This window comes from Mustela nigripes, chromosome 2, assembly GCF_022355385.1.
Source record: "Mustela nigripes isolate SB6536 chromosome 2, MUSNIG.SB6536, whole genome shotgun sequence".
Lineage (NCBI taxonomy): Eukaryota > Metazoa > Chordata > Mammalia > Carnivora > Mustelidae > Mustela > Mustela nigripes.
In genome coordinates this window covers 134560345-134587914 of record NC_081558.1, presented here as the reverse complement: position 1 = coordinate 134587914, position 27570 = coordinate 134560345, and the positions used below count along the sequence as shown (strand labels likewise).

Sequence of the window (27570 nt, the reverse complement as noted above, 5' to 3'; positions counted from 1 at the left end):
GATATTTATCTTTATAGGGGCGTGTGGATCTTTCACATATTAAGTCATTCTTTCCATCCTTTTATTAATGTCAGTATTCCCCCGGGCCATGCTACCAAACTCATCTTAGATCCCCTTTTTGCAGAACCCTGTGTTCTCTGTTCAGTCCTTACCATTCTTGACATCTTGGCTGACCACTCTCCTCCTTTTAAAAAGCTATTATTATTATTTTTTAATTTTTTAAAAAAGATTTTATTTATTTATTTGACAGGCAGAGATCACAAGTAGGCAGAGAGGTAGGCAGAGAGAAAGAGGAGGAAGCAGGCTCCCCGCCGAGCAGAGAGCCCGATGCGGGGCTCGATCCCAGGACTCTGGGACCATGACCTGAGCCTAAGGCAGAGGCTTTAACCCACTGAGCCACCCAGGGGCCCCAAAAGCTATTATTTTTTAAATGCCTCTTGTGAGCCAGGAATTACGTTAAGTGCTTAAATTAGATTAGTGCTTTCAATCCTCATAATATTTGATTTTCGGTAGGTCTTATTCTACCCATTTTTACAGATGAAGCTGAGACCTAGAAGGATATGTAGAATTCCCCAAGGTCACACAATAAGTAAGAGGTAGTATTGGGTGTTCATATGTTCAAGACCTTTACAGTCCTTGGTCATCTTCTATGACATTTTGTTTGCCTTGTTCCTTTTATCCTGTGTCTCTGTTGTTCATTTTGAAAACTGGGGACATTCTCAGTCATTTTTCTTTCAAATGTTTTTTCTGAAGTTTCCTCCTTCCACACTCTTTCTGGGACTCTGATGACATGAACGTCAGACCTTTTGATTTCCTCCCACGGGAGAAAGGGGCTCTGTTCTTACTACCCACTCCAAATCTTTTTTTCTCTGTTGTTGAGACTGGATAATTTCTATTGATTTGTCTTCAAGTGTACTCACACTTCCTTCGGTTATCTGAGACCTGCTATTCAGTCCATCTGGAGAGTTGGTTTGTTTTTGTTTCTTTTTTTGTTTTGTTTTTTTAGTTATTGTATTTTTCAGTTCTAAAATTTCCAAGTAGTTCTTATATTTTTCTACTTCCTTGCTGAGTGTTTCTACCTTCCCATTCATTTCCAGACTGCTTGCCTTTACTTCTTGGAGCATTTCTATAATGACTCCTTAAAAGTTTTAATGCCAAAATCTGTGTCATCTCAGCAGTGGCATCTGTCCCTTAGCTTTTTATGTGAGATGACATTGTCCTGGATCTCCTTATGACGAGTAATTTTGCAGTCAAATCCTCTACCACTGAGCTATACCCCCATGACGAGTAATTTTGGATTGTACCTTTGACATTCTACACTTGATCTTAGCCAAAAGGCCGAGAAGCGATGTACCTTTGACATTCTAAATGTATGTAAGGAGACCTGGGCTCATGCCTCAAGCCTATGGGAAATTTTGATATTTTTTTTTTTAGCGGGCAATTGACCTAATTGGGGTCAATCCACAAGTTCCAACCCACCTTCTGTGAGTTGTAGTTCTAACAACAGTTCAGTGTTCAGTGACTTTGCGGGGCTAGTCAGATCTGTACCCTGTGTGTGCCATCCAGTGACCAGTGACAGACCAGCATGGCATCAGTCCACAGATCAGTTCTCACAGTCCAATAATCTGTTTAGGATCACAGAGATTCAAGTCCAGGTGAGCCCAGTAGAGAACTACCGGATGGGGTTGATGTCCTGAACTGTTCTGTCCCCATGATCTTCTTCATACATTTTCATTCCTGGGGGATTCCCTTTTCAGTCTGGGTGTTTAGTTCCACCCTGTGCTGTCTAATTCCCACAACACAGAGTATGTATACCTTCCCAAACACGCAATACGTACCCAGAATGATAAAGCCGATTTAAGTGTTATGACCTCACCCCAGTCCCACGCCTAGACCAGTAACAGTCTGCAGGGAAGGATGCCTTGAGCTGATAGCTCACACAAGTTAGAACGTGACTCGGGGGCTGAGAATGGGCTGGACCTCTGACAAAATCAAGGTGCTGTGAAGAACAGGAACATGCTGTTGGGGTGAGTGAATGAGTAGTGTTTATAAATCACTCTTTCTTCCTTTTCTTCCCTAAACCATTAAATGTTACCATCACCTTCCTAATCACTTAGGCTTTTAAAATCTCCATGTTTTCTTTCCTCTGTGCTTCCCCTCCCCACCCACAAGCCTGTGAATATCCAGACAGGTGCTCAGCCCAAAGATGCCTCTTCAACATCTTCAACAAGTACTCTCTCTTTGCTGTTTTCTGTCTAGCCATTTTTAAAGCCTCCTCTAGCTTCCTTGGCCTCCTCTCCATACTCAGCTTCCTTAGCATTGTGGTCAAGCTTCTCCCACCCCATCTGCCCTCTGCCTTTCCAGAAGTATCTGTTATGCATGGCCCTAGGGTCACCAGACACCCCTCTGCCCCACCTCCACCCCTTCTGCTACATTTGACTGAATGTCAGTCCTCAAACAGACCCTGCAGTTCCTGCCCTTTGTTCCAGCTGTGTCTTCCCAAAAGGCCCTTTTAAACCCATCACATTAGCCAAAGCTCAGTTCCCTGGAGACTCAGAGACCTTACCATGGTAGAACTGGTCTCACTTCCCCTTAGGTTTTGAGGACATTGCTACCGTAGCTTTTGATCACATTTGCCCTGAGGTCCACTGTTGTCTCCTTCACCAGGGCATGAGCTACTTATGATGCAAGACCAACTCTTACTCTCTTTGGTAGCCCCCACTGTGTCTGGCCTAGTACCCCGGATACAGTAGATACTCAAGATATGGTTGTTTCATTAGATTCAATGAAATGGGCTTGAACTTTTAGCCTCCAGTGTAACATTCTTGGAATCAATGCAATCCAGAAAAATTATTCTTCTAATGGACTTCTATGGGTATCTTGCTCAGAAAGGAATGTAATAAGAGAAATTATTCTCTCCCCAGCATAGCCTGGGCACTCACCTCTATGCTATTATAGTTCCCTATAATACTTCTCATTTTATATCAATTATCATTGTTTAATTATTTGGTAGGTATCTATCCCCCTCTAAACTTTGATATCATTCTTTGAAGGCAGAAACCGATCGTTATTCTTCTCCAGTGTGTGACTAACACCTACCACAATTTCAAGTTTGCTGAAAACACTCTCAACTACTTATTCCTTGAATGGAGTTCAATAATTAAGAGCTTCTGAGAAGAAACAGAAGTTTAAGTGTGTTATATAGCACTGTAAATTGCAGTGATAAGAAATAAACTCTGAAGTCTAGAAGTAAATGAACAAAAGAAAATGAGAAACACCATAAAATGTAGTCTGCCTTCATCAATACAATCTCAACTTACCTTCTCCCATTCTCTTTCACTCTCTTTCTTAACTTCCCAAATTCTTTCATTTTTTCTTTTCCTCCTTTGTTCATACATCAGATGGGAGTGCCAATTGTCTCCTTGTTTCCAGCCTCATCTTCTCACATGTGAATAGAGTCTTTAGCTTGTCATATGGCTGCCTAGGTAAAGCTGATATTTCTTTGTTCACCCCTTTGCAGCTTAGAGTAGTCATGTGACTAAATTCTGGCCAGTGGAATGAAAATAGAATGAGGTATGCAATTTTGGCGTTATACCATTGAGGAAAAGAAGTATGCTCTCCCTTTCCACTTATCCCCTTCCCAACACCTGAAATGCAAGTGTGATGGCTGGAGCTACAGCAGCCATGTTGACCCACAAGGTGGAAGCTCCATGTTAAGGTAGACCAAGAAGATAAAAGTAGCCTGGATCCCAAACCCCATGTTGCCACCAAACCCACCTTGGCTACTTCCACCCACATTGTTAATAAAGTGAGCTACAGAAATGCCTAATTTATTTAAGCTGCTGTTACCTTTGTCTTTAAAATAACATCAGTATTTACATCCTTAGTAATACAATGCATGACCATCTTTATGGTCATTTTTCCCAACCAAGATAAGAAGGTGGGGGGCGGGGGAGGATGAAGATACTTTTTGAAAAATCCCACACCTATAGACCAAAATTGTTGGCTAGTTACCTTGAGACAATAATACTTTCCTCTGTAACCTATCTCCGGAGAGAATAATGTGAGCTCTAGGTGCAAGATATCTCATTCTCAAAGGATAATGTATGTTACCACAAGGGAATTAATGCAAGCATAAGGTACTTTGTAAGAAGAAACCCATGTCTATCAATAGATGAATGGATAACACGTGGTACACATACACACACAAACACATACACAATGGATCTGTCAACCACAAAAAAGAATGAGATCTTACCATTCACAACAACATTGATGGATTAAAGAGGGTATTGTGCCAAGTGAAATAAGTCAAACAAACAAACAAAAAAATGCCATATGATTTCACTTACAGATTTAACCTAAAAAACAAAATAGACAAACAAAAAGCAGAAATAGACCCATAAATTCAGAGAACAAACTGATGGTTGACAGAGGGGAAGAGGATTGGGGGATAGGCAAAATGGGTAAAGGGGAGTGGGAGGTACAGCCTTCCAGTTATAGCATGAACAAGCCATGGGAATAAAAGGTATAGCATAGGAAATATAGTCAACAGTACTGTAATAATGTTGTATGGTGACAGACGATAGCTACTCTTGTGGTGAACATAGTATAACATAGAGACTTGTTAAATCACTATATTATATACGTGGAAATAATGTAATATTGTGTGTCAACTATGCTTCAATAAAAAAATACATTAAAATATTGATACCTTTTTAAAAAAAAAGACATTTTTGGGGACACCTGTGTGGCTCAATTGGTTAAGCATCTACCTTCGGCTCGGGTCATGATCCCAATCGAGCCCCTCATCAGGCTCCCTACTCAGCGGGGGGGGTTTGCTTCTCCCTCCCTTTCTGTCCCTGCCCCTTGCTTTTGTGCTCTCTCTCTTTCTCTCAAATAAATAAATAAAATATTTTTAAAAATCATAATAAAAAATAAAATTTTAAAAAGACATTTTATAAAATTTTGTAACATGTTCTATGTCTCAAAAACTTACAGATGCTTGCTATCTTGTGATATTTCTGTTAAAAAATAAAGCTGACCTTTCAGTATTTAAATAAGAAAGGAAAAGTTGTAACAATGTCTACTGAGAATCATTTTTGTTTTAAGTAAAGGGTTAGGAGTCTGTCCCCATTTGGACTTTTGCAACCAGAGGAAAAAAATCCAGCAATAGCATTACCAATTATTATTTAATGTTACCTTGAGTAGATAGCAAAAAGGAGTTCTACTGAAAAGCCTTTTGAATTATGTTTGTCTCTCAGGGTTCTGAATCTTTCATTCACTTCCCCCCAAAAAGAACGAAAGACTTACTTTAAGGCCTGGCAAAGCAAGGGAAATTATTGGCCAAGGATCCCCCTATAACACTTAGGGTGATAACACTTAGGGTGAGTACTGAGATAGTGTGCATCTCATTAATTTAGCTGTTGAGAATTTTGATTGCTTACTAATATTTATGCAACTTCTCAAACTTAATAATGATAATAACTTCATATTTTGTATTTGAAAGAAACAATAGACTCTTAGCATTCTTAGATTTAACCTCCTGGGTTTTTTTATCCATGAAAAATTTGGATGTGTACAATATGACATGATCTTACATTTTGCTGCATTTCACAGAGGAAATCTATGAATGTCAGGATCTCACCTTCAGGATTATGGCTATCCACTCTCTTCAGCAGAAAACTTGCCTGGTTTAAAGGACTTGTTCATCAGAAATCTGGGGGCTTCCCTCTATAGAGGCTAGAGTTTACAGTGCCTGAAAGACCAAGAGAAGAGACCACCTCCTTCCAAAATCCTTTTGTTAGTCCTTAATAATAGAGAAACACAAGTGTTAGTTGCTGATCCTTTTTCTCTACAAATTATTCTCTTGCTAGAAAATATTACTAGTAGATGTGCAGTTGAAAGGAAGACTATCAGTCAAGAGATCTCAGACGAGGGTGGCCCTTCTCAGTAGCTTCCTGCATCAGAAGCCCTGGCGCATTCATTGCTCTAGTCAAGAACCTAGCACAAGAAGGTGCTCAACTAATATTTGTTGAATGAATAAATAGATGCTATGGATAATTCAGGGATGCGTAAGAAATATTCCTGCCCTTAAAGAGTTTACCAGTTATACAGACACAATACATAAATAAAAAGAAACCAATTTTCTAAGAAGCTAAGAATTGATACTGCTTGTAAGTACTGCAGCTTTCCTGGAAGGTAGTTCTTTAAGGCTTAGACGAAAACAAATGAAAAGTGAGAAGAGACTTCAGAGAAGAGTAGGTAGAGAGGAAGGAAATCCAGAGAGAAAGGTAGGCATGAATATGTAAGGTAGAGCCAAACACACTGGGTAGATATAATGGCAGAAGACGGTTGGGTTTGAGGGTGAGGTTAGAAAAAGAAGCAGGGGCTCTGTGTGGAAGGGCTGACCAGCCAGTTGGGAGCTTGAACTTTCCTCTGGGTCACAGGAAGCCATTGTGGTTTGCTCCCCTAGAGGAGAGAGCCGGAAGGGGGCAGGAAGACCTCTTAGAAGGCAACTGCTCTCTGTACATATGTCCAGGCAAGAGTCTAATGTGGCAGGATCAATACAGAAAAGAATGACACCGGGAAACACAGTGCACCACCCCTTTAGGATCTGGGAGATAACCCTGCAACACTTTTCACTGGAATCACAGGAAGTGAGTCTGACTGACGGGGGGGCTACTTTGACCTAAGATGCACTAGCATAAATTCTAAAGTAGAAGAAAATTTCACCTATGAAACAGTTCTGTTAGCTTTGCCTAAAAATGTTTTTCAGAATATTCAAGTTCATTTATTTTTTAAAATACTGAAGAGAATACGGAAACAAGTAAAAATTACCCCAAATCCCACTCCAACCCACCAAGAGTACTGTTATTATTTTGGTGAATACCTTTCCACACATTCTTGTATGCACAGATACATACAAAGTATGATAGAATTTTATTAATTTGTTCCATATGTACTGTTTCAGAATCAATTTTCCTCACCTCATAATATGTTGTAAATATTTTTCCATATTGATAAACATTGACCTACATATCATAATGTCAGTCTGTCTATATCACAATATTGTTAATGGATATTTAGATTCTCTCTAATACCATAAACTATCCTGTGATTAACCTTATTATGCATATAATTTCCCATCTGTATAATCATCTCCAAAATACAATCTAAGAGGTTGAATTGGCAAAGTCAAATATGGGGCGCCTGCGTGGCTCAGTCATTAAGTATCTGCCTTCGATTCAGGTCATGATCCCTGAGTCTTGGGATTGAGTCCCCCCTCAGGCTCTCTGCCTGGCAGGAAGCCTGCTTCTCCCTCTCCCAATCTCCCTTGCTTATGTTTCCTCCCTCGCTGTGTCTTTCTATCAAATTAATTAATTAATTAAATCTTTTTTTTTAAGTATATATAATTTTATGTTTTGATACTTACTTCCAAACTGCCCTCCAGAAAAATATATCCCTTCATTTATTTACTCAAGAACTATTTCTGGAATATTGACTATGTACCACGCCCTTTTCTATATAGTCCCTGACCTCAGGGGCTGTACCTTCTAATATAGAATAACAGACAATAAACAAACCACTAACATGTAACATAATGTCAAGTAGGGGTAACTGATAGGAAAGCAAAATAAAATAGTAGTGGGCTGGAGAGTCACAGAGTGCGCGGAGGGGAAAGCGCGTTTTACACGAAGTGGTGAGGGAGCAAGGATAAGGAAGAGCCTTGTGATCGGTCCTGGAAGGTAACCGAGGGTAACAGTGGTACAGGGAGAAGGAACAGGAAGTGCAAAGACTCTGCCATGGGAACCTGCCCAGCAGCAGCGTGCTTCAAGGCCAGAAAGGCAGTGACGCTGAAGAGTCTTTGGAAATCTGGGTGCACACGCAGCCAGATCAGACCTGAGAGCGCACACGAGGAGCAGCGTCCGTGAGGGGCTTCCGTCCATTTGCAGAGCTGTTTGGATTCATTATGATATTGGCCAAGGGGATCTGAGGGTATTAAAAAAGGAGAAAGATGGGACAAGATCTACTTTTGTGTTTTGCCCCTTCTGGGTCTCCTATTCATTAGACACTGTTGAGTGGATGTCTGTTTTCCTCCCCACATTTTCCCGCCATACACCCGGGGGCTGGTGAGGATGGGACACAGGTAATACTACCTGGGAGATATCTGAAGCTTTCCTTAAGTTTATTTTATAAGTCTCATTATGAGGTCTTACTATACCTCCTAACTTTAAGCAAATGTGCAAGCTCCTTCTTCCAGGTTAACTAAACTGAGAAATTCTCTGCTTCCCTGATTGGAGACCTCTATCACCTTTTTTTTTGTTGTTTGTTTCCTTAAGATTTATTTATTTATTTGAGAGAGAAAGAGTGTGGAGAGGGAAAGTCTTATGCAGACTCCCTGCTAAGCATGAAGCCTGATGTGGGGCTCGATCTTGTGACCCTGAGATCATGACCTGACCGGAAACCAAGAGTCAAATGCTGAGCTGACTGAGCCACCCACGGGCCTGGGAACCTCTGTCATCTTAATAAAAATTCAGGCAGCAACATGGGCTCATTATAGCTGATTTATAATAATTTTCCCCAAGCCACTTAACAAAGAATCTTTAACACAGAAGGTGGCATAAATATAAATATTTACTGGATAAACAAAAGAATGTATTGACAAATATTCTTTAAAAGCACCTATACTTTGTAAAGTGCTCTTCTATTATTGTGATTAGCATCAATTTCAGAGGATACATTCTGACCCTCTTCTCCAATTCTGAACCTCTTTGATGACAGCTCCCTGAGTCCTGACTTTGGGCATCTTCTTACATCTGTGGGGAAGGTCCAAGGAATTTAAATGTGATAAAAGAGAGCACTGACAGTATTTAGGACACAGGTTTGAGTAAACCCAAAGCTTCATTCTGCCCCAACATACCTTCCTGAGCTCACAATTTCTGCTACAGTGATACTTTAGAAGTCATAGAAAAAAAATAAGACTAAATAAAACCCAAAGAAAGTTTTAAAATATTAACTTCAGGAGAAAAGGTTATTTGCTGACAATAGAAATTGCGATGTTAGTTAATTTACTGTTCTTCAAACAAAATTAATAGTAATGTTTTCTTTGGGTTATAAAAGTAATTCATATGCATTGTAGAAAAATGCTTCAATACTGAAAAGCATAAGGTACACAATAAAAATTACCTAATAATCCATTATCCAGGTACAGCCACTGCTGCAATTTTGTTAGATTTTCTTCCATTTTAAACGTAATTTTGATCCTACTATACACACATAGTCTTACATTTTTCTTTTCCCCTGACAAGTTCTGACTTTTTCCCAATAACACATTTCTTTTTTTAAGATTTATTTATTTATTTGAGAGAGAGAGAGTTGTGGGAGGAACAGAGGGAGAGAATCTAAGTGTACTCCCCACAGAGGGGGCAGCCTGACGCAGCTCCATCACACAACCCATCTACCCAAAACTTGAGCTGAAATCAAGAGTCAGATCCCAACTGACTAAGCCACCAGGCGCCCTCAATAACATGTTTTTAATATTCTTAGTAAAAGATATGTAATGCTTTAACTATGCCTCTGTTATAATTTATATTATGTGTCTATTACAGACAATTGTTTTCAACCTATATTATAAACTCTCACAGTGTTGCAGTGAAGACTCTTGTACATGATCATTGTCTCTTTTCAATGCCCTGAACCAGAGCCCAGAAGTGTAACTGTTTGGCCAAAATGTATGATATTTTAAAAATCTTTTGTCGGGGCGCCTGGGTGCCTCAGTGGGTCAAAGCCTCTGCCTTCGGCTCAGGTCATGATCCCAGGGTCCTGGGATCGAGCCCCACATCGGGCTCTCTGCTCAGCGGGGAGCCTGCTTCCTCCTCCCTCTCTGCCTGCTTCTCTGCCTATTTGTGATCTCTGTCTGTCAAATAAATAAATAAAATCTTTAAAAAAAAAATCTTTTGTCAAGTATTTCAAAAGCACTTTCCAAAAAGGTCATATTAATTTACACTCCCTTCCTATACTCTCCACCCTCCCTGTTACCCCATTATATGCTAAGAGACTAACAAAGATAGGCTGGATTCAAATCCCAGCCCCACTCTCCTAGGAAATTTATTTAACCTCATGAAAGCTCAGTTTCCTCATCTGTAAAGTGGGGATAGTAATGGTATCCAGCTCATAGGATGTTATAAAGATTAAATGAAAGGATAATATTGAATCACCCACTACAGTCCCTGGCATATAACACGTAGTCAGTAAGTACTATCAACTGGTATCAGTAACCAGTAAGATCACTCCTCCCGATTGACTCCTAGTCAACGTAATATCTGGGTGCAAAATCCCCTAACACAGTCGGGAAAAGTACCAAGCTTCCCAGTTTAATAAAACTGTTTATAGCTGAAGTCATGCAATAGTTGTATCCACAAACGAAGCCTCAGTATTCTGAAAATAGCAGCCTCCGTAGTTACCACCTGGAAGCAAAGAGGATCTTCTGAAAGGTGTTTTCTGCCCTTTTTACATTATTTTCGTAATGGTATTTTTCTTATTCTTTCAAGGGAAACATATTTACTTCAGGGGCAATGGCTACAGTTTGGAAACTGTTGTTGCACAAGCAGCTGCGTAATTCACCAACAGGCCTCACGGTAGGGACCTACTACATTTTAGCAGTAGCCTCTCAAAAGAAATCAATAGTTTTTGGTTTTTAGTTTGTTGGTTTTTTTTAATCTCCCTGAGCAACTTAACTAAGAATTTCATTCCAATGAATTTGGAAAGTCTGCTGGAACTGGGTGTGGAATTCAATGAGTTTCTCGTTCGGCTGTCCCAGAATTTTTTATTGAGGAGATCCCAAGATAAATGAAACCATTTGTAGAGAGCCTTTTATCAGATGGAGGCCCTAAACCTGGGGCATGAAATCGGTTTAGCTCTACTGAAATCCAAAATAGATCACTTTCAATTGTTTTTGAGAATACATTCACATTTTTTATATAGATACTTATTGAGTGTGGGAACATTAGTCTTCTGCTCTAGAGAGGAACAAAACTGTTCTGTTTGTTGTCTGAAAGGATATTACTACCACTGGAATAAATATACAGAATGTGTTCTAGATTCTTTGAAGTCCCTTGACATAGGGTAAATTTGTGTCATTATTTAGGAGAGAAACACTGGGATATTTCATGCTGTAAAAACAACAGAGGAAATGAAATTGTAGGATATCAGTAAAGGTCCGGGCTGCTGTTTTCACCTGGGGTTTCTTTGGAAATCTTAACTAAATAAAAAGCTTTGGTCTCCTGCCAAAAGGTAGCATTGGGGAACAGAAAACTGATTCAACTCTTCCCTTTCAGAAGAAAACCAGTGTTTTCCTGTCCCATTTTCCTTCTCACTCTGAGATCAGTGTTATCAGACCCTATAAATTTCCCATGCAGTGGGTCACCGAATAAACAGAGGTATATGATAACAAACAGTTGAGTTGAATGTCTTCCTGTCTAACTGTATTAGCTAGAAGAGATGGGTCATTCTTCCCGTGAGACGGATTCGGGGAAAATTCTAATTTCGAGTTGTCCAGAACCTGATATACCCAGATTACTTCTAACTCCTCACTGCTACAAAGAATGACTTGCTGGACATTCTCCTATATGTCCCTGTGTGAGCCTGTGTAAGAATCTCTTGGAGATAGACACCCAAGGTAGAACACTGAGTCATCAGGTGTGCACATATTTAATCTGACCGAGCCACATGACTGAACATAGCTGCATCAGTCTACCTGCATTGTATAAATCATTCTACCATCTGACATTTCCCCCCAACACTTGTCAGTATCCAATGTTCTAATTTTTGCCAATCTAATATGTATAAAGTGATCACATTGTTTTTCCACTTATGTTTTTCTGATTATAATATATCCGAGCATCTCATTATGCTGATTAGCCTCGAGGGTTTCCTCTCTGTAAATCATCTGTTCATTAGCTTTGCCAATTTTTACTGGAGTTTCTGTCTTTTTCTTGTTGACTTGCAGGAGGTCCAGGTCTATTCTCCTATTGGACAGTGCAAAATGTCTTCTCCCCATCAGTCAGCGGTCTGTTAACTGTCCATGATTAACAGGAATTAATACTACAGAAATTCTTCATTTGGGGGCACCTGGGTGGCTCAGTCAGTTAAGTGTCTGTCTACGGCTCAGGTCATGATCTCAGGGTCCTAGGATCCAGCCCCATATAGGGCTCTCTGCTCAGTGGGGACCTGCTTCTCCCTCTCCCTCTGCCCTTCCCTCATGCTTATGCACACATGTGCTCTCTCTCTCTAGCTCTCTCAGATAACTAAAGATCTTTAAAAAAAAATTCTTAGTTTTTCGGTAACCAAATTTATCAGTATTTTCCTTATGGCCTGGGGCTTTGCTGTTTTTGAAAAGTCCTCCCCATTCTTGAGTGACAAAGATAGCCTCCTACATTTTCATCGAGCACTATAACCATTTTACTTTTTCCTATTTTTCCTATTTAGTCCTCCAAGTGGCTTTACTATCTCTGTATGCTGTTTTAGGTTGGAATCCAGTTTTATATTTCACCACATAGTGAACATTTTCTGCTAAACAATCCATGCTTTTCTCATTGACCTGGGTGCCATCTGAATCTTATACTAAATACTCATATGTACGAGTCTGTCTCTAATTTCTCTATTCCGTTTCAATGGTTTATTTGGCCATCCTTTTGCTAAACACTATTCTTATTAATATTGCTTTGAATGGCATGTTTGTATCTGGACTAATACCCCTGTTTATGCCTCCTCTACAAGTTTAGCTTGGATATTCACAGACTTTTATTGTTACATATATATTTTTTAGAGTAGGTTTATTATTAAGTTCCTCAGAAAATTATTTGTAATTTGCATTGGGATTGCATTGAATATGTGAATTAATTAGAATAGACTTGAGCTCTTTATGTATTAAGATCTTCCTCCCAAGGGTATGGAATGTGTTTCCATTTAAATTAAATCACTCTATGTTCTTGATTAGATTTTTAAATTTTTTTCCAAAGACTATTCTACACTTACACTAACTCATGTAATAATCACAACCACCATTTAAACTTTTATCACCATAACTTTCCAAATTAAGAAACTGAGCCCAGAGAAATAAGGAACTTGTCCAAGAACTCATAACAAGTAAGTAAAGTAAGTGACAGAGCCTAGCTTCAAACAGTTTATAGTCCATACTCTTAACCACTTGGACTGCCTCTCAATTTACAGGGAGTAACTTTATAGTTTGGCTGTTACTGTGAATGGTATCTTCTTTGTATTGTCATTCATTCATTATTTGGTATATTATTTTTATTATATTTTCTAATTGATTGTTGCAGTTGTAGAGAAATGTAGTTCGGGTTTTTTTTTTTTTTTAATTCCAGTATAGTTAACATGCAGTGTTATATTAGCTTCGAGTGTACAATACAGTGATTCAACAATTCCATACATCACCCAGTGTTCTTTTTTTTAATTCCAGAAATGTAGTTGATTTAAAAAATTTGGTATTTGCATCCAGTGAAGTCGGTGATTTTTCTAAGTAATTCTAATTAGTTCTACATTTTTCTCTTGTTTCTGTTGCCCCCCCTCTTTTTTGGGGATATCTACTGTGTATCCCATTATAAAATAATGACCATTTTGTCTTTTCCTTTCCAATTTTTAAGTCTCTGTGTTCTTATTCTTGCCTTACAGCATTGGCCAAGACTTCCAATAAATGGTAGACTCTCTGTAGTAGTGATCACGGGCAAAGAATTTGTCTAAAAAAGCAGTGCTGTTCCAGAAGAAAGTTTTAATTTTATCTTGGTTGTACTATACACAGCATATCAGAGAACTGTTTCACAGAGCATAGGTTAGAAATTGTGTTTGGGAGGCGCCTGGGTGGCTCAGTGGGTTAAAGCCTCTGCCTTCGGCTCAGGTCATGATTCCAGGGTCCTGGGATCGAGCCCTGCATCAAGCTCTCTGCTCAGCAGGAAGCCTGCTTCCCTTCCTCTCTCTCTGGCTGTCTCTCTGCCTACCTGTGATCTCTGTTTGTCAAATAAATAAAATCTAAAAAAGAAAGAAAGAAAGAAATTGTGTTTGGTGGTCCAAAATCCATTCTAGGCAGACAGGCCCTGTACTTATCTATGCCACAGAAATTACTTTTCCATAGGGGAGAGTCCTTCCAGGGGAGGCATAGTTCAGTTGTGATGAATCTGACTTCATTTTGACTTTAAGTATATTTAATTCCGTCCTAGTGCCCTATAGCAACAACACAGCTCTGCACCTGTCACTTGCTTCACACAATCTGCTAGATGCAATTGTTTCTGACAACACATTGGTCCCTATCCCCATGGGGGAATTCACAGACAGCACCACTGCAAGGAGCCTTAGAGAGCAACCAGTGCTCTCATTTCACACACATCTAAAAGTCCCTATAGTGGGTGCCTCCTCACCCTTGAACAGATGATCCGCCCTGGGAGCCTGATGCTAACAACTGAGAGAGCTTGAATCAGACCAGGGCCTATCATAGCTTTCTTCTAATTGGCTTCTTTGCTCCATCTTCAATGGGTCCTGCTTAGTACTCATGGCGGTGTCTCAAGGTTTACAGGGACTCATCCATCCTGACTTCAGTAGGGACCTAGAGGAGAGAAAGAGGAAGCATCCACTCTTCTTTGTAGCCTCAAGGCTTTTCCCTATTCAAGATGGGCTCATCTGCACGGAAGTGGGTACTGATGGCTCCATTATGCAGTCCTGGGGCCTGAGCACTGTCAGACGCATCCGAAGCTCTGAGTAGGTGACCAAACACACCCCTCCCTTTTACACATACCCAGGGTGACTAACACTTGTGGTAGAGATGAGTGAACTGAAAAGTCCCACAGGAACCTCACACCCAGTACATCCAAAATGGAACTTCTCACTGTCTCCTCCAAACTCGCTCCCCTCTTACACTAACCCCTGCCTAGGCCCTGGAATAACCCCCATTCCACCATCCTCAACACCTTCCTGGCCATCACACGTAAGGAGTTACCAAGTCTTGGCCCCTCAGCACCCTGAAAGTCTCTCTGGCCCACTCTGTCCTCCCCATTCTGACTGAGGCTTTGGCCATACCTCCCAGCTGCTCCCTGTGCTCTACTCCTGATGCCTGGGATCCACCTTCCATACTATTGCTGAAGGGAATCTTCCCATCATGCCTCTCTAACCATGCCTCCTGCCTAAAACCTGAGAAGGCTCCCCACCACCCTCAGAGCGGATGTTCCTTAGCATGGCATCTACTACCCTCATAGCACAGCCCCATCGCTCTCTCGGATGTCATACCCTGATGGCAGGGGCCCCAGATCCCCACTTCCCACTACCCTCCCTGACTGTGCTTCAGACCCCTGTTCCCCCGACCTAAAACCTGCATCCCATTTACTGGGCACAGTCTACTGCCCGTAGAAGCATATTGGGGGGCCCTGCTCCGGGGAGCCTTCATTGCCTCCTCACCGCCTTGTCCTGCTGAGGTGTCCTCTCTCTGGGCTTCTCCCACGGCCCCGTGCATCCATCCCACTAAATAATACCCTTCTCTCCCTGTAGGAAACTGGACTCTCCGGAACAACAGTTTATTGCATCGCCAGTCTGGTTTCATCCCTTTTCACATTTAAAATAGGTACGCGAATAAAATACACGGAGTCAGATTTAGTGTGGGAGCGTCCCCCAAGGGACCTGTTCAGCAGTGGGTGTCAAACGCTTAGCAGGGCCCAGCCGGCACCGGCACCGGCGGACCGTCTGAATGAATACACGGCGAGCGGACGACCGACGAAGGCCCTCTCAGGGCCGGGTGGGCGGTCGCGATCAGGGCACATCCCGGACACAGGTGGACAGTGAACGGCACTACTCGGCGCTCCGTGGGAAGGGGGCGCTGCAGGGCAGCGGGGCGAGGGCCGGAGGGCGAGGGGTGGGCGGGCCTCCGAGGCCGGGACCGACGGCGGCCGGCGAGGGGTCGGGCTGGCCCGGGGACCCTGCGCCCTGACTCTGCGCCAATTTCGCTTTCGCTTTGGGCGGGCTGGAGGCGGCGGGGCCGTCCCCAGAAGGCTGCGGCCGGGCACCGGCGGAGTTAATCCGAAAGCGCCGCAAACCCCGCGGGCCCAGCTCCACGTGTCACCGAGAAGCTGATGTAGAGAGAGACAGAGACAGAAAGCAAGCAGGACAGCGGAGTCCCGGGAAAGTCCTGCCGCGCCTCGGGACAATTATAAAAATGTGACCCCCCGGGGCGGCCTCCCACCACCGCCCTCACCTGCTGCGTCCTCAGTCCGCGTCCAGCGCCCGCCCGGGGTCCACGCCGCGCCCGCTCAGCATGTGCCCGCCGCGCGGTGAGTAACCCGCCCGCCGGGAGGCTCGGCGCTCGCTCGGCTGCGGAGGGGGCGGCAGCCCGGGGAGACGCGGCAGCAGCCCGGGACCGGCTCAGCGGAGACCGGAAGGCAGTCCGCAACCTCGTGCAGGGTGACAGAAGGAATGACTGCGTGCTTACCGCGCGCTCAGTAGGACATTGTCTCCTTATCTGGAAGCGGCCTTGTGGGCTATCATCGGGCCCACTTCACAGATTGGAAACTGAGGCCCCTCGCGGTAACTTTCTTTCTCAGGGTCCCTCAGTTATAGCTAGAAGAGGGCAGATCCCAGCCAGCTTCAAAGTGAGGCTGTCACCCCACTGTTTCCAAAACACTTGGCCGAGTCTGGGCTAGTCACTTCACTACCTGGCCTCAGTTTCCCTACTGGTGAAATAGAGGGTGAGCTCTGAATTCAGCCGCCTTGTCCGAGCTCGTTAGGGGGGCCTCACAGGGAGTTGCCTTCTAGCCCTACACCAGAGCACTGCCTTCCAAGAATTTGATTCATTTCTCAGGTGTCTAAGGAAGATTGGAGATGCTGGAGGGGGGGTTGGTGAGGGTAAGATGTGGATGGGTGCAGATGACCGAATGGATGGAAGGTAGCAGTAGGGCAAACCAAGCCGATGAGCTCAGCCTGCTCCTCTTCCTTTCCAGGCCTCTACCTTCTGACCCTCTTGGTCCTCCTAAACCACGTGGACGACCTCAGTTTGGCCAGGAGCCTCCCCACAGCATCCCCAAGCCCAGGAATGTTCCAGTGCCTCAGCCACTCCCAAAACCTGCTGAGAGCTGTCAGCAACACGCTTCAGAAGGTGAGTTTTTCAATATCCTTGTTCCCACTTTGCGGCCTTTCTAGGGAAGGGGTTTCTCTGAACCCCTGATCACCTGAAAAGAACTGCAGAGAAATTGGGGACGTTAATCAGGAGCCGTCAGGATGGGGAGAGGGAACTTTACAAAGGGCCCAACTATTAGCTAAAGAGTCTCAATGAAATTGTGTCTCCAGAGAAGGCAAGAGTGGTAATAAATTATAATGGCACTCATTTTGGCTATGTCTACACAGAGGAAAGTGGATATTTACAATGTTCCCTGTAGCCTGCCAACAGAGATGGAATTGTATCAGGCCCACACTCTTTCTCTGACACACTTATCAATCCAGGAAAGCGTTATTAGGTGCAGCCCCTGTGCTCCAGGGGCTACAAAGATGCCCCGCGCATCACTCACCAGCTTCCAATGTGGTGACACAGTTCTTTGTCTGAGCAACATGTTCCCAGGGGCCTGTGACAGTGGGTGTGTCACGGGTTATCTAATACAATTTACAGCTTCATTCACTTATTTAGGTTTCATATTTTAATGCAAAAACATCCTTTTTTTTTCCTTTTGAAAGTGCTTCTATACCTACACCTTCTGCTGGAACAGCCAAAGACTGATGTTTTAAAAGCTGACTTTTGGCTCCCTGTTCTCTGGTAAATCTTTCCTGAATATTTTCTAGCTTGTTGTTTTATGACTCTCTTAAAATATACCCAAGGCCACAAGGCCTTCTTAAAGAATTCTTTCCCCCTTCTAGGCTTTCACAATGCCAATTGCTCCTCACAGTTCAGTCAATCTTAATTAAAAAGGCAGCTCAGCAAATGAAAACTGCAGAGAAAAGTTCTTGGACTCCTGAAGAAAGTTTCAATCTGGATAAAATTTAGGAGCTGCAATTTAAATAGATGCTTTATGTGAAAAAGCTAACCCTTCGACTCCCCAGTACAGCTCTAAAGGTCAAAAGATTGCAGGACTCAACTTGATAGTTTTTTATAGCGTTCCTTTGTCAAATTTGCTAGAACAAATCAGCTGGCTTCTTACAGAAGAAAGAGGTGGCAAACGCATGCTGCTCACAGCCCACAGATGTGTGGAGTTTGACCCGGACGTTTTGTCTTTGATTTTGAGTTTGATACCATTGAAAAAAATGGGCCTTTTATATAAGAATCCAAATTTCCAGCTTCTCTTGAAGAGAGAAGGGCCCATATTTCCAAATCCAACTCTTTACCCCCTGCTCAGGACGGCGGCTGCCTGGGTGCGTGTGTGTGTGTGTGTGTGTGTGTGTGTGTGTGTGTGTACGTGTGTGTGCGTGTGTGTGTACCTCCAGGAACAGTGTATAGCTCCAGGTTGCTGCTGTAACTAAATACCTCAAAGTTAAGGGGCTTCAAACAACACCAATTTATTATTTTATAACCCTGGAGTTTGAAATCTGAAATAAGCTAGAATCCAGATGGGAGCAGAGCTGTGTCCCTTTCTGGAGACCCCAGGGGAGAATCCATTTTCTTGCCTTTTCCTGCTTCTAGAGGCAGCCCACAGTCCCTGGTAAATGGTCCCCTTCCAGCCTCAAAGCCAGCAGTGGCCTGCTTAGCTGCCCACACGCTGCATGACTCTGACGTTGACTCCTGCCGCCTACCATTTATAGCAACCCAGCAATGACATTGGACCTACCCAGATAATCCAAGATAGCTTCCCAATTTAAAGCAAGCTGATTAACAACCTTCATTTCATCAGCAACCGTAATTCCCTCTTGGCCATGTAACCTCTTCTCCAGTTCCAGAGGTTAGGAAGTGGATGGAGGGTGGGGGGATGGGGCATTATTCTGTTTACCCCAGAGATTTTACTACTTGTTTCCAAACATGCTCTGCATCTCAAGCCTTGATTATGGCTCCTGCACTTCCCTTTGCCTGAAATTTCCTCTCCTCTGCCGGTAGGCCTTCTAATCCTCTTAATGCCGATGTCTTCTCTCTGGAGAAGACTTCATACCCTTCTCAGTACTTCTTACATGCTGACATGACTCCTTGTCGTTTGGGCACTTGAACTTAGAATCTGGGAAGGAAGCGGGGGATGACAGTCCTCTTCTTCGTCCTGTTCCTTAGTACCGTGGGTCCTCCCTTCTCCATGGAGGATACTTTCCGAGACCCCCAGTGGGCCTCTGGAACCACAGACAGTACCGAATCCTATATTGTGTTTTTTCCTATACACACATATCTATGATAAAGTTTAATTTCTAAACTAGGCACAGTAAGAGATTGACAATAATAATTGATGATAAAATAGAGCAATTATAAGAATTTAAGTTAAGGGAATGTGGTTTCTACGTATTTTACTGTACCATACTCACCCTTTTTCTTGTGATGATGTGAGATGATCAAATGCCCGTGTGATGACTTGAAGCGAAGTGAGCAGCCCCAGGCATTGTGATGTGCTGTTAGGCTACTGGGAAGCTTTTGACTCTGAGCTAGAAGGAAGATCACCTCCTTCCAGACCACGGTTACTGGCATGTAAAGTGAAGGAAAGTGAAGCCACAGATAAGAGTAGGGGGGACTCCTTGGACACCTTAGGCTTGATGAATGGAAAAACGATCTCAGTCTTCAATCAAATTTACTGACTTCTTAGATAAATTTCATAAATCTATTCAACGGTGCTTTCCAGCGTGCTTCTAAGATGACATCCGTGTGTGTGGTTGCGTGTGTGTATGTGAACCACTTGTCTTTAGGTTACATGTTTGTTATATCCATCAAGTTGGGACCTTAACAGTTCTGCCTTTAGACATTCTGCTTGAAAAGGATATTCATAAAACCCAGGTGCTTTGACAAAAGGGAAAAAACCTGTTTTCACCGGAAGCAAGTGTCACAGCATGGTGTAGACGCTGATTAGCATAGCCTGTTGAAATGATTTATACTGTTTACATAATGGAAAAGTGGATCATTCAGAGAAATTCGTCCTAGGCAAAGGGAGAGCAGGGAGGGAGAGAGAATGTAAATAACCTGTTTCCTTTTGTCTTAGGAAGATCCCAGATTTCCTACCTGTCAAAGACGTGGATGTCAGAAGCAGCCTGCAGTGTCAGCTTCTTATAGGGCCAGGTGCCTTATTAATATTATAAACTGGGTTACTCTTTATGTTTCTTACAGGCCCAACAAACCCTAGAACTTTACTCCTGCACTTCTGAAGAGATTGATCATGAAGATATCACAAAGGATAAAACCAGCACCGTGGAGGCCTGCTTACCATTGGAATTAACCATGGTATGGATGATTTTCTTCCCCAAGCAAGTAACACAGTTAAGAGCTAGGCATCAAACCTCATCTTCTTCCAAAAATGTGCATCACCAGGAGATTTTAATAGGTTCCACTTCAGAAGCTGAATTTGAAAAAATATGTATATACATACAACAAATATGTGTTTTACAACAATGTGAATATACTTAATACTATTGAACTATAGTATGCTTAAGAGGAATTAAGATAGTAAATTCTATGTTATGTGTTTTTTACTACAATGAAAAAGATGTGTTTGAGAAAAGCCAGGAAAATGTATATTAAGAATTAATATTTTTGATGTGATTTTTTTTTTCTCTAGAATGAGAGTTGCCTGGCTTCCAGAGAGATCTCTTTGATAACTGTAAGTCAGGAAATTAAAGGTTTCAGCCCCTATGATGAATTCATATCATTGATGTCTCATTACTTTTTCTTCTAGAATGGGAGTTGCCTGGCCTCCAGAAAGGCCTCCTTTATGACGGTAAGACACAAATATTGTCTTTCCTCAGATGCAATGCGGGGGGAAACATTTTCAGCCATCTCAGTGGCTCCTTCCCCATTTTGTCCTATCACTTAGACCCTGTGCCTTAGCAGTATCTATGAGGACTTGAAGATGTACCAGGTGGAGTTCAAGGCCATGAACGCAAAGCTTTTAATGGATCCTAAGAGGCAGATCTTTCTGGATCAAAGCATGCTGACGGCTATTGATGACTTGTTGCAGGTAAGACCTTCATACTACCAGGGAGAGCACGTTCTTCACGCTGAGATGGCTAGTCAGAGTCTGTGATGATTGGGAGAGGCCGGAAATCCCCCTCCTCTGTCCGCTGCAGAGCCTCTCGACAAAGGGCACTCGTGAGTAGGCCTCGGGGAAGACAAGCAGACTCCCGCTTGTTGAGTGTGTGGTACACACTGGGCTCCCTGCAGATGTTTTCACAGATTCTCTCTTACCATCCCTGCAACCACCATGTGGGGTGTGTTCAGAGGAGGAAAGCCAAGCTCAGAGTTAACTGCTTGTCCAAGTGGCTTGTAAGTGGCAGAGCCAGGATTGAAACCCACATCAGAGGGGTTTCACTACTCTTAGCTTCTCGCTCACTCTGAACGCTTGCCTCACTCTGAACATTGAGCACTGAGGGGCCATTAGACGTATCTGCAAATACTATGGGAGAAAACAAGTGGGGCCTGATACCTAGGTGTGACCCTTTCTGAACTAAAATGTGTATGACATAAAACAATGACCCATCACCTGGGATATCCACAACGTCACTCACAGATAAGAACTGGCTCTGTAATTTTCTGAATCACCCCAGCATGGATGCTAATACAAAACAGAAATAGTCACATAAGAAAGAGCAGGGTGAATACCTTGGTGGCCAACGCATGGATAAAAAGAAGTATGAGTTCTCTTTTTGTGCCGAATTATTGCTGGAAATACAGCAGTGAGTTGCCTGCAATTATCAAAGAATGTTAGCATCTAGAGAGTTATTTCATTTTCACGTCCAAGATTCAGATGATTTGAGTACTGGAATCCATTCTGCCAGGAATCAGCCAACCGTGCCCAAACCATTCAATCCCATTGGGACTCAGGATTTTCCCTTGTAAAATGGCGTGACTTCACCCACCCTACCTTTCTCTTGGGCTTTTTGCAAGGAACAAGTGGACATATTGATCCCTGTGCAAAAAGAAGATCTTGCATTATGTTATCAAATGAAAGGGTAACACTGAGCGCTCCGTGGCCAGGTTTATGTATCTGGCACAAACGAGTGCCTGTAGCAGACAGGTCCGTTACTCTGGGAGTTCCAATCAATAGCGATTCATCACCTCTCTGTTCTAAAAAGGACTTAGCTTCTTAGTATAATATATACAAATTAATTAGATATTGCAGCAGATGTCATCTGAACAGAATTGTTCCTTTTGAAAATGCAACTCCCACTGACGATTTTCTAAATAGCTTTAAGGGTCTTTTCAGAGCTCACTGAAGATACATGTGCTTGGATAATGAGTATTTCTTCTCTCAGGTTCTGCCTGGCCATCTGGCTGAGAGTAGATCTGGGTCGGGTTTAGGAGTTGTAATGAGGAAGTGGGATGCAGACTCTGAGACATGTATTGGCTTCACCCATTTTTACGGATGAATGTTTTAATTGGGAATATCATGTATGTCACCCTTAATATTTATCCTTATAGGCCCTGAATTTCAACAGTGTGACTGTGCCACAGACATCTTCCCTTGAAGAACCAGATTTTTATAAAACTAAAATCAAGCTCTGCATACTTCTTCATGCTTTCAGAATTCGTGCCGTGACCATCGATAGAATGATGAGCTATCTGAACTCTTCCTAAAAAGCTGAGGTCCCTCCAGACCTTAAAGCCATTCTTAAAATAATGTGAATCAAAAATATTTTTCACAGGATGTGGGTTAAGAACCAGAAGGGATTGCCTTGACCTGGTCCTGCCTAAGCTAGTATGATCATTCTTATGCTTGTTTACATTAGTTGCCCCCCAAAATCTGAACAATGTGACTGTTCCATCCCCAGGTTGCCCTTGATCAAGCAGACTTCACATTTTCTACAGATAAGTTGTTTTTAAGTTTTCATGAGCAAATTGCTAAAGAGGGAAACGTCCTCACTCAACATGTTCTTCTTTTCCCTTTACTAGAAGAGCAAGAATTTATAAGCTATTTCTGTACCAGAGTGTTTGTAGAAACAAACACTCAAGCATAATTTATTTTAAAATACTTATTTATATAATTTTGTGTTCATGACGGCATGTGAATTAACTTATATTTATTTATGTCATATTTATTAAAGTATTTATTATCAAATGGATTTGAGAAATACCTTATGTTCTAAAAATAAAATGATTGGATAAAATAAGTCTCATTTTTTCTAATATGATTGGAATACGTTAAGCATTAAAATACATTGTGGGAAAACTGAAAACACCAATGTGAACAAATTTCCTTGGAAAGAATGTCACAATATTCTTACCCAAGCCCTACTTCCTCTAATCTCTTATTTTAAAAGAGACTTGGAAGACTAGATATGCTTTAATACTAAGGCCATCAAGTGAGTTATGGTATTTGAGAGTATGTTTTGTTTGACATCTACATCTAAAAGTAAAACACATAAAAGTGTTTTTTTCCCCATTAACTGCAGCACCATAACATACTGTGTGCCCTAGACAAATACATAATATCCTTCAACTGGGAAAAACATCATTTAGAGGTCTTCTAGTTAAATTATTCTAATTTTTGTGACCCTTTGGGCCCTTAGGGGGAAGCTGTTTCCCAGTTACAATGAGAAAAATTCTCCATTTGCTTCAAATGATCTAGAACTTCTGCCTAAACCACATGGATAATTGCCACTTTTTAACTTAAGAGATGTGCTCCTAACGACCCAATATTAAATTCCATCTTTTGAATTATCTAAACCATGTGAATTTTAAAAGACTCACCTGGCAAAATACCATGTAATTTAGTGCTCTGATAATCATCTTCCTCCTTCCTCTGAAAAGGCCGTAAGAAAGGAGCTATTTAGGGGGTCCTGCCCCCTACCTCATGTGACTCTTCCCCACCACAGTCCAGCTCATATCCCTGAGGACTGAGAGGGGATGTGTACAGCTACCCCAGGCCCCCTCATCTGTGTGGCAGAATGACTCATCCTGCCCACTGGATACACAGATAGAAGTCATCAGAAACTAGATCCCAACACATACTCCCCTTATCTTGAGGGATTCCTCCACAAACTTGAATGACCTGAGAGCGATTCACAGACAGGAGTTTCTTGCCTTAAGTGTTGGGTTTGGTTTTCAGTGGCTTTGATAATGGAAAGAAGAGCTCAATGGCGTGATGGGCCTGGGGCCTTAGAGTTGATGCCTTCCTTCACTAGGAATGATGAATGGCCTGCTGTCTGTGCCTAGAAACAAGGAGAGGCAAACAGATCATCTGTCTATGGACAGGGCTTGTACAGAGGAACACAGGTGTTACTTTGGTTCTAGAAATCACCATGACCTATGCTTCAGACGCATGACTGACCCGAGAAACCTCTTCTATTCTTTATTATGTGGTTAGTTCTTCTCTTTTTCCATTTAGTCCTGGACCTACAGTCTACAAGTTGTATAACATGACCAAGTTGTTTTAACCTCTCCTTGTTTCTTCTCCTAAGAAGGGAAGACGATGCTAGAACCTTCCTCAGAGGGTCAGAGGGAGGGTTACGTAGAACAGCTCATGTCGAGCACTAGCACTGTTCCTGACATGTAGTACATGCACTATAAATGTGAGCAATTTTTAAAAATTATTAGTAGTCTTTGGGCTTGGTGACTGGGCCGAATTGGTAAAACCCTCCTTCACTACTATTTTCTTACCTGTGAAATTCAGAAAACTGTAGGTCCCCGCTCAGCATTCAGCACAGCAGGGGCTCCCCAGGGGTCTGGTGCAAGCCCCTACCCTCCCAGAATAAAGGATAGCGAGCAAAGGAACATGGTAGGATTGAGATACCTTTCCCCTAAAAATATTCCCCAGTCTTAGCCTGTTAGAGATTCACTTGATTAACAAATTATTTTGGAAAGGAAATAAACAGTGAAAGAATTTCTCAGACCTGAGAATGACTTAATCAGAGAATTAAGATGAAAAATCACAGCTGACAGCTGCCCCCCAGAGGGTGCAGAGCTTTAGGATGAAGGAAACAGTTCTGGATAATGGTCTGGCCAGACATCCAAAGGCAGGGATTGGACAACTGAAGAGATGCCAAAGCACCTGAGACAACCCAATGAGGAAAGAAAACATGGGGACAGAAAGAGAAGAAAATCCAGCTTTGTCTGGGGCCAGCACGGACAGAAACTAGTGAGTCCCCTTGGCAGTATCACCCTGAACCGTTCAGGTGCTGTCCTTGTTTGAAGACCAAATACTTGGTTCTACAGCGGGATCTGGCTTCCTAGTTTAGGGCAGAGTGCTTTACAGTATTGCCACGGACTGAAGGTTTGTGACCCTTAAAATGCCTATCTTGAAGCCCTGACCCCCAAAGCGATGGTACTTAGAAGTGAGGCACTGGGAGGTATGTTAGGTCATAAGCGTGTTCTGATGGTAGATTAAATGCCCTTGTAAGAAGAGAGTGGGAGAAACCCCCCAGCTCCCTGTGGGGACACAGTGACAGGTGGCTGTCTACAAACCACCATGAGAGCCCTCACCAGACACCAAATCCTTGGGTACCCTAACCTCGGACTTCCCAGCCCTCAGAACCATGGGGAATGAATGTCTTTCATTTAAGCCACCCAGTCTGTGGTATTTTGTTGTAATAGTCTCAGCTGGCTGAAATAAATAGAAATTTAAACATCTATTTAAATTTCTTTTAAAAGCCACATTTTCAAAAATTGAATTGTATCAATTTTTTGGTTGAAATGTATTTGGTGAGACTAGGTCAAAAATTTCCGTTGTATTTATGTATTTTTTAATATGATATTAAAAATAGGAATAGCTTCTTTCACCTGGCTGGCTCAGTCATAGAGCGCATGAGTCTTGATCTCAGGATCGTGAGTTCAAGCCCTGCGTTGGACATACAGCTTACTTAAAAATATATCTATATGAAGGGGCACCTGAGTGGGTCAGTCTGTTACACGTCTGATTCTTAATTCTGGCTCAGGTTATGCTATCAGGCTCATGGGTTGGAACCCCACACTGGGCTCTGTGTTCAGTGTAGAGTCTGCTTGGGATTCTGTCTTTCCCTCTGCCCCTTCCCTCACTTGCTCTCTCTAAAATAATAAATAAAATCACTTTAAAAACGTAAATGTGATTATGACATCAATTTAACATCAGAAAATATATTCATGTGAACTTTTTTAGAAGCAACATTAACTAATGCTAACTTGGTGCTAACTAAATGCTAGGTGTGTTTCTAAGTGTTTACCACAAATGCATATAATCCTCTCAATAGTCCTACGAGGAGAAACCTTCCCCTTTTTATAGATGAGGAAACTCAGGTAAGAAACCATGGATGCTTGCATGACGAGGAAGTGACACACCATGATTCGACCCTGGGGCGGCGTGGCTCGGGCCTGTGCAGCCATAGCAGCCTTTCACCTTTGGTAGTAGGGGCCCAGTAAGTCAAGGGACATTTTCATCACCACCATACAAACACCATCATGGTTATCTATACGTGTCTCCTCCTCGCGACACTAGGAAAACTTCAAGTACAGGAAATGCCATGTTACCCACGTCTGTGTATTCTCAGGCCCTGGCACTGAAAGGTGGTAGAAAGCGAGAGAAGGGCAAATCTTCATGGGCTCCCATGTGTTTCTCATTTCTTTTTCTAATCTGGGAATAAAGAAAGTCTCCAGTCTTTAAAAAATCAAAGTATTCCCAATTACCAAAAAAAATTTTTTAATTGTAAAAAATGCACATGTGTGCTTACTTCAAAACAATTTTTGCGTGCTTATACTGGGAAAAATCCAAAATGCATAAGCCTGTAGATACATATATAGCCCACATGTCTACAGCTTGGCATTATGTGGTCACTGTCCTTCAGAAGCCAACCCCTCTCACTGGTGAACCAAAGTATCGTCCACTTCCCCTTGCACTGGTCTCTCTCGACAGTAGTTCCAAGAGGCCCAGGCGATCACCTCACTGGCCGGTTCCCACACTGCCCGACAGGAGTGGTTCAGAGATCCAGCCGAGCTCCCCAACAACCCCCAATAACCCCTAGTAGTTCCCTACCAGTGAAGCTCCTCTTCTGACAGCTTTACCCATGCAGGTTCCAGATGAGATTTCACAAATAGCCTTTACAGCTAAGGGAAAGTCAAAAACTCACTGAACTAGTCCAAGTTTCTCCAGCAGTTGAGTTTTTATAAGTAAACAAAACCATCTCTTAGACTTCCCAACTTGCTTGAAAATAAAGCAACACTGTAAATGCATACAGCATACCCTCTTCTAAAAATGAAACTCAAGGGGAGCCTGGGTGATACAGTCTGTTAAGTGTCTGTCTTCAGCTTGGGTCTTGGCCGCAGGGTCCTGTGATCCAGCACGGCGTCGGGCTCCCTGCTCTGCGGGAAGCCTGCTTCTCCCTCTCCTTCTCCCCCTGCTTATATTCTCTCTCTCACTGTCTCTCTCTGCTGAATAAATGTATGGAATCTTTTAAAAAAATAAATAATAAAAATTAATAAATAAAAATGAAACTCAAGCCAGA

At 42.5% G+C, this 27570-nt stretch overlaps 1 protein-coding gene and 1 long non-coding RNA gene across 6 annotated transcripts in view; one reads left to right on the top strand and one right to left on the bottom strand.

The window, feature by feature from the left end:
* The window catches only part of LOC132012092 (uncharacterized), a 99950-nt gene extending 83609 nt beyond the window's left edge, over positions 1-16341 (bottom strand). For 4 of the 5 annotated variants that reach the window (XR_009402521.1, XR_009402519.1, XR_009402523.1 and 1 more), the window contains exon 1: positions 16256-16337. This is a non-coding gene — a long non-coding RNA (uncharacterized LOC132012092). Of the gene's footprint in view, positions 1-13812; positions 14050-14435; positions 14621-16255 lie in introns of those variants that run through there. The other variant, XR_009402522.1, reaches the window with a different exon arrangement.
* On the top strand, positions 15725-23247 carry IL12A (interleukin 12A). The gene is made up of 7 exons (XM_059391656.1): positions 15725-16331; positions 16998-17152; positions 20273-20386; positions 20721-20762; positions 20838-20879; positions 20976-21119; positions 22580-23247. Exons 1-7 carry the CDS (start codon positions 16316-16318, stop codon positions 22733-22735), a joined length of 669 nt encoding a protein of 222 aa, XP_059247639.1. The 5' UTR covers positions 15725-16315; the 3' UTR covers positions 22736-23247.
* The last annotated feature ends 4323 nt before the right edge of the window (positions 23248-27570 follow it).

Coding starts and splice junctions, on each gene's coding strand:
- IL12A (XM_059391656.1), top strand. Junction 20,763..20,837: donor GAGAGATCTCTTTGATAACT/GTAAGTCAGGAA, acceptor TTTTTCTTCTAG/AATGGGAGTTGCCTGGCCTC. Junction 20,880..20,975: donor GAAAGGCCTCCTTTATGACG/GTAAGACACAAA, acceptor CCTATCACTTAG/ACCCTGTGCCTTAGCAGTAT.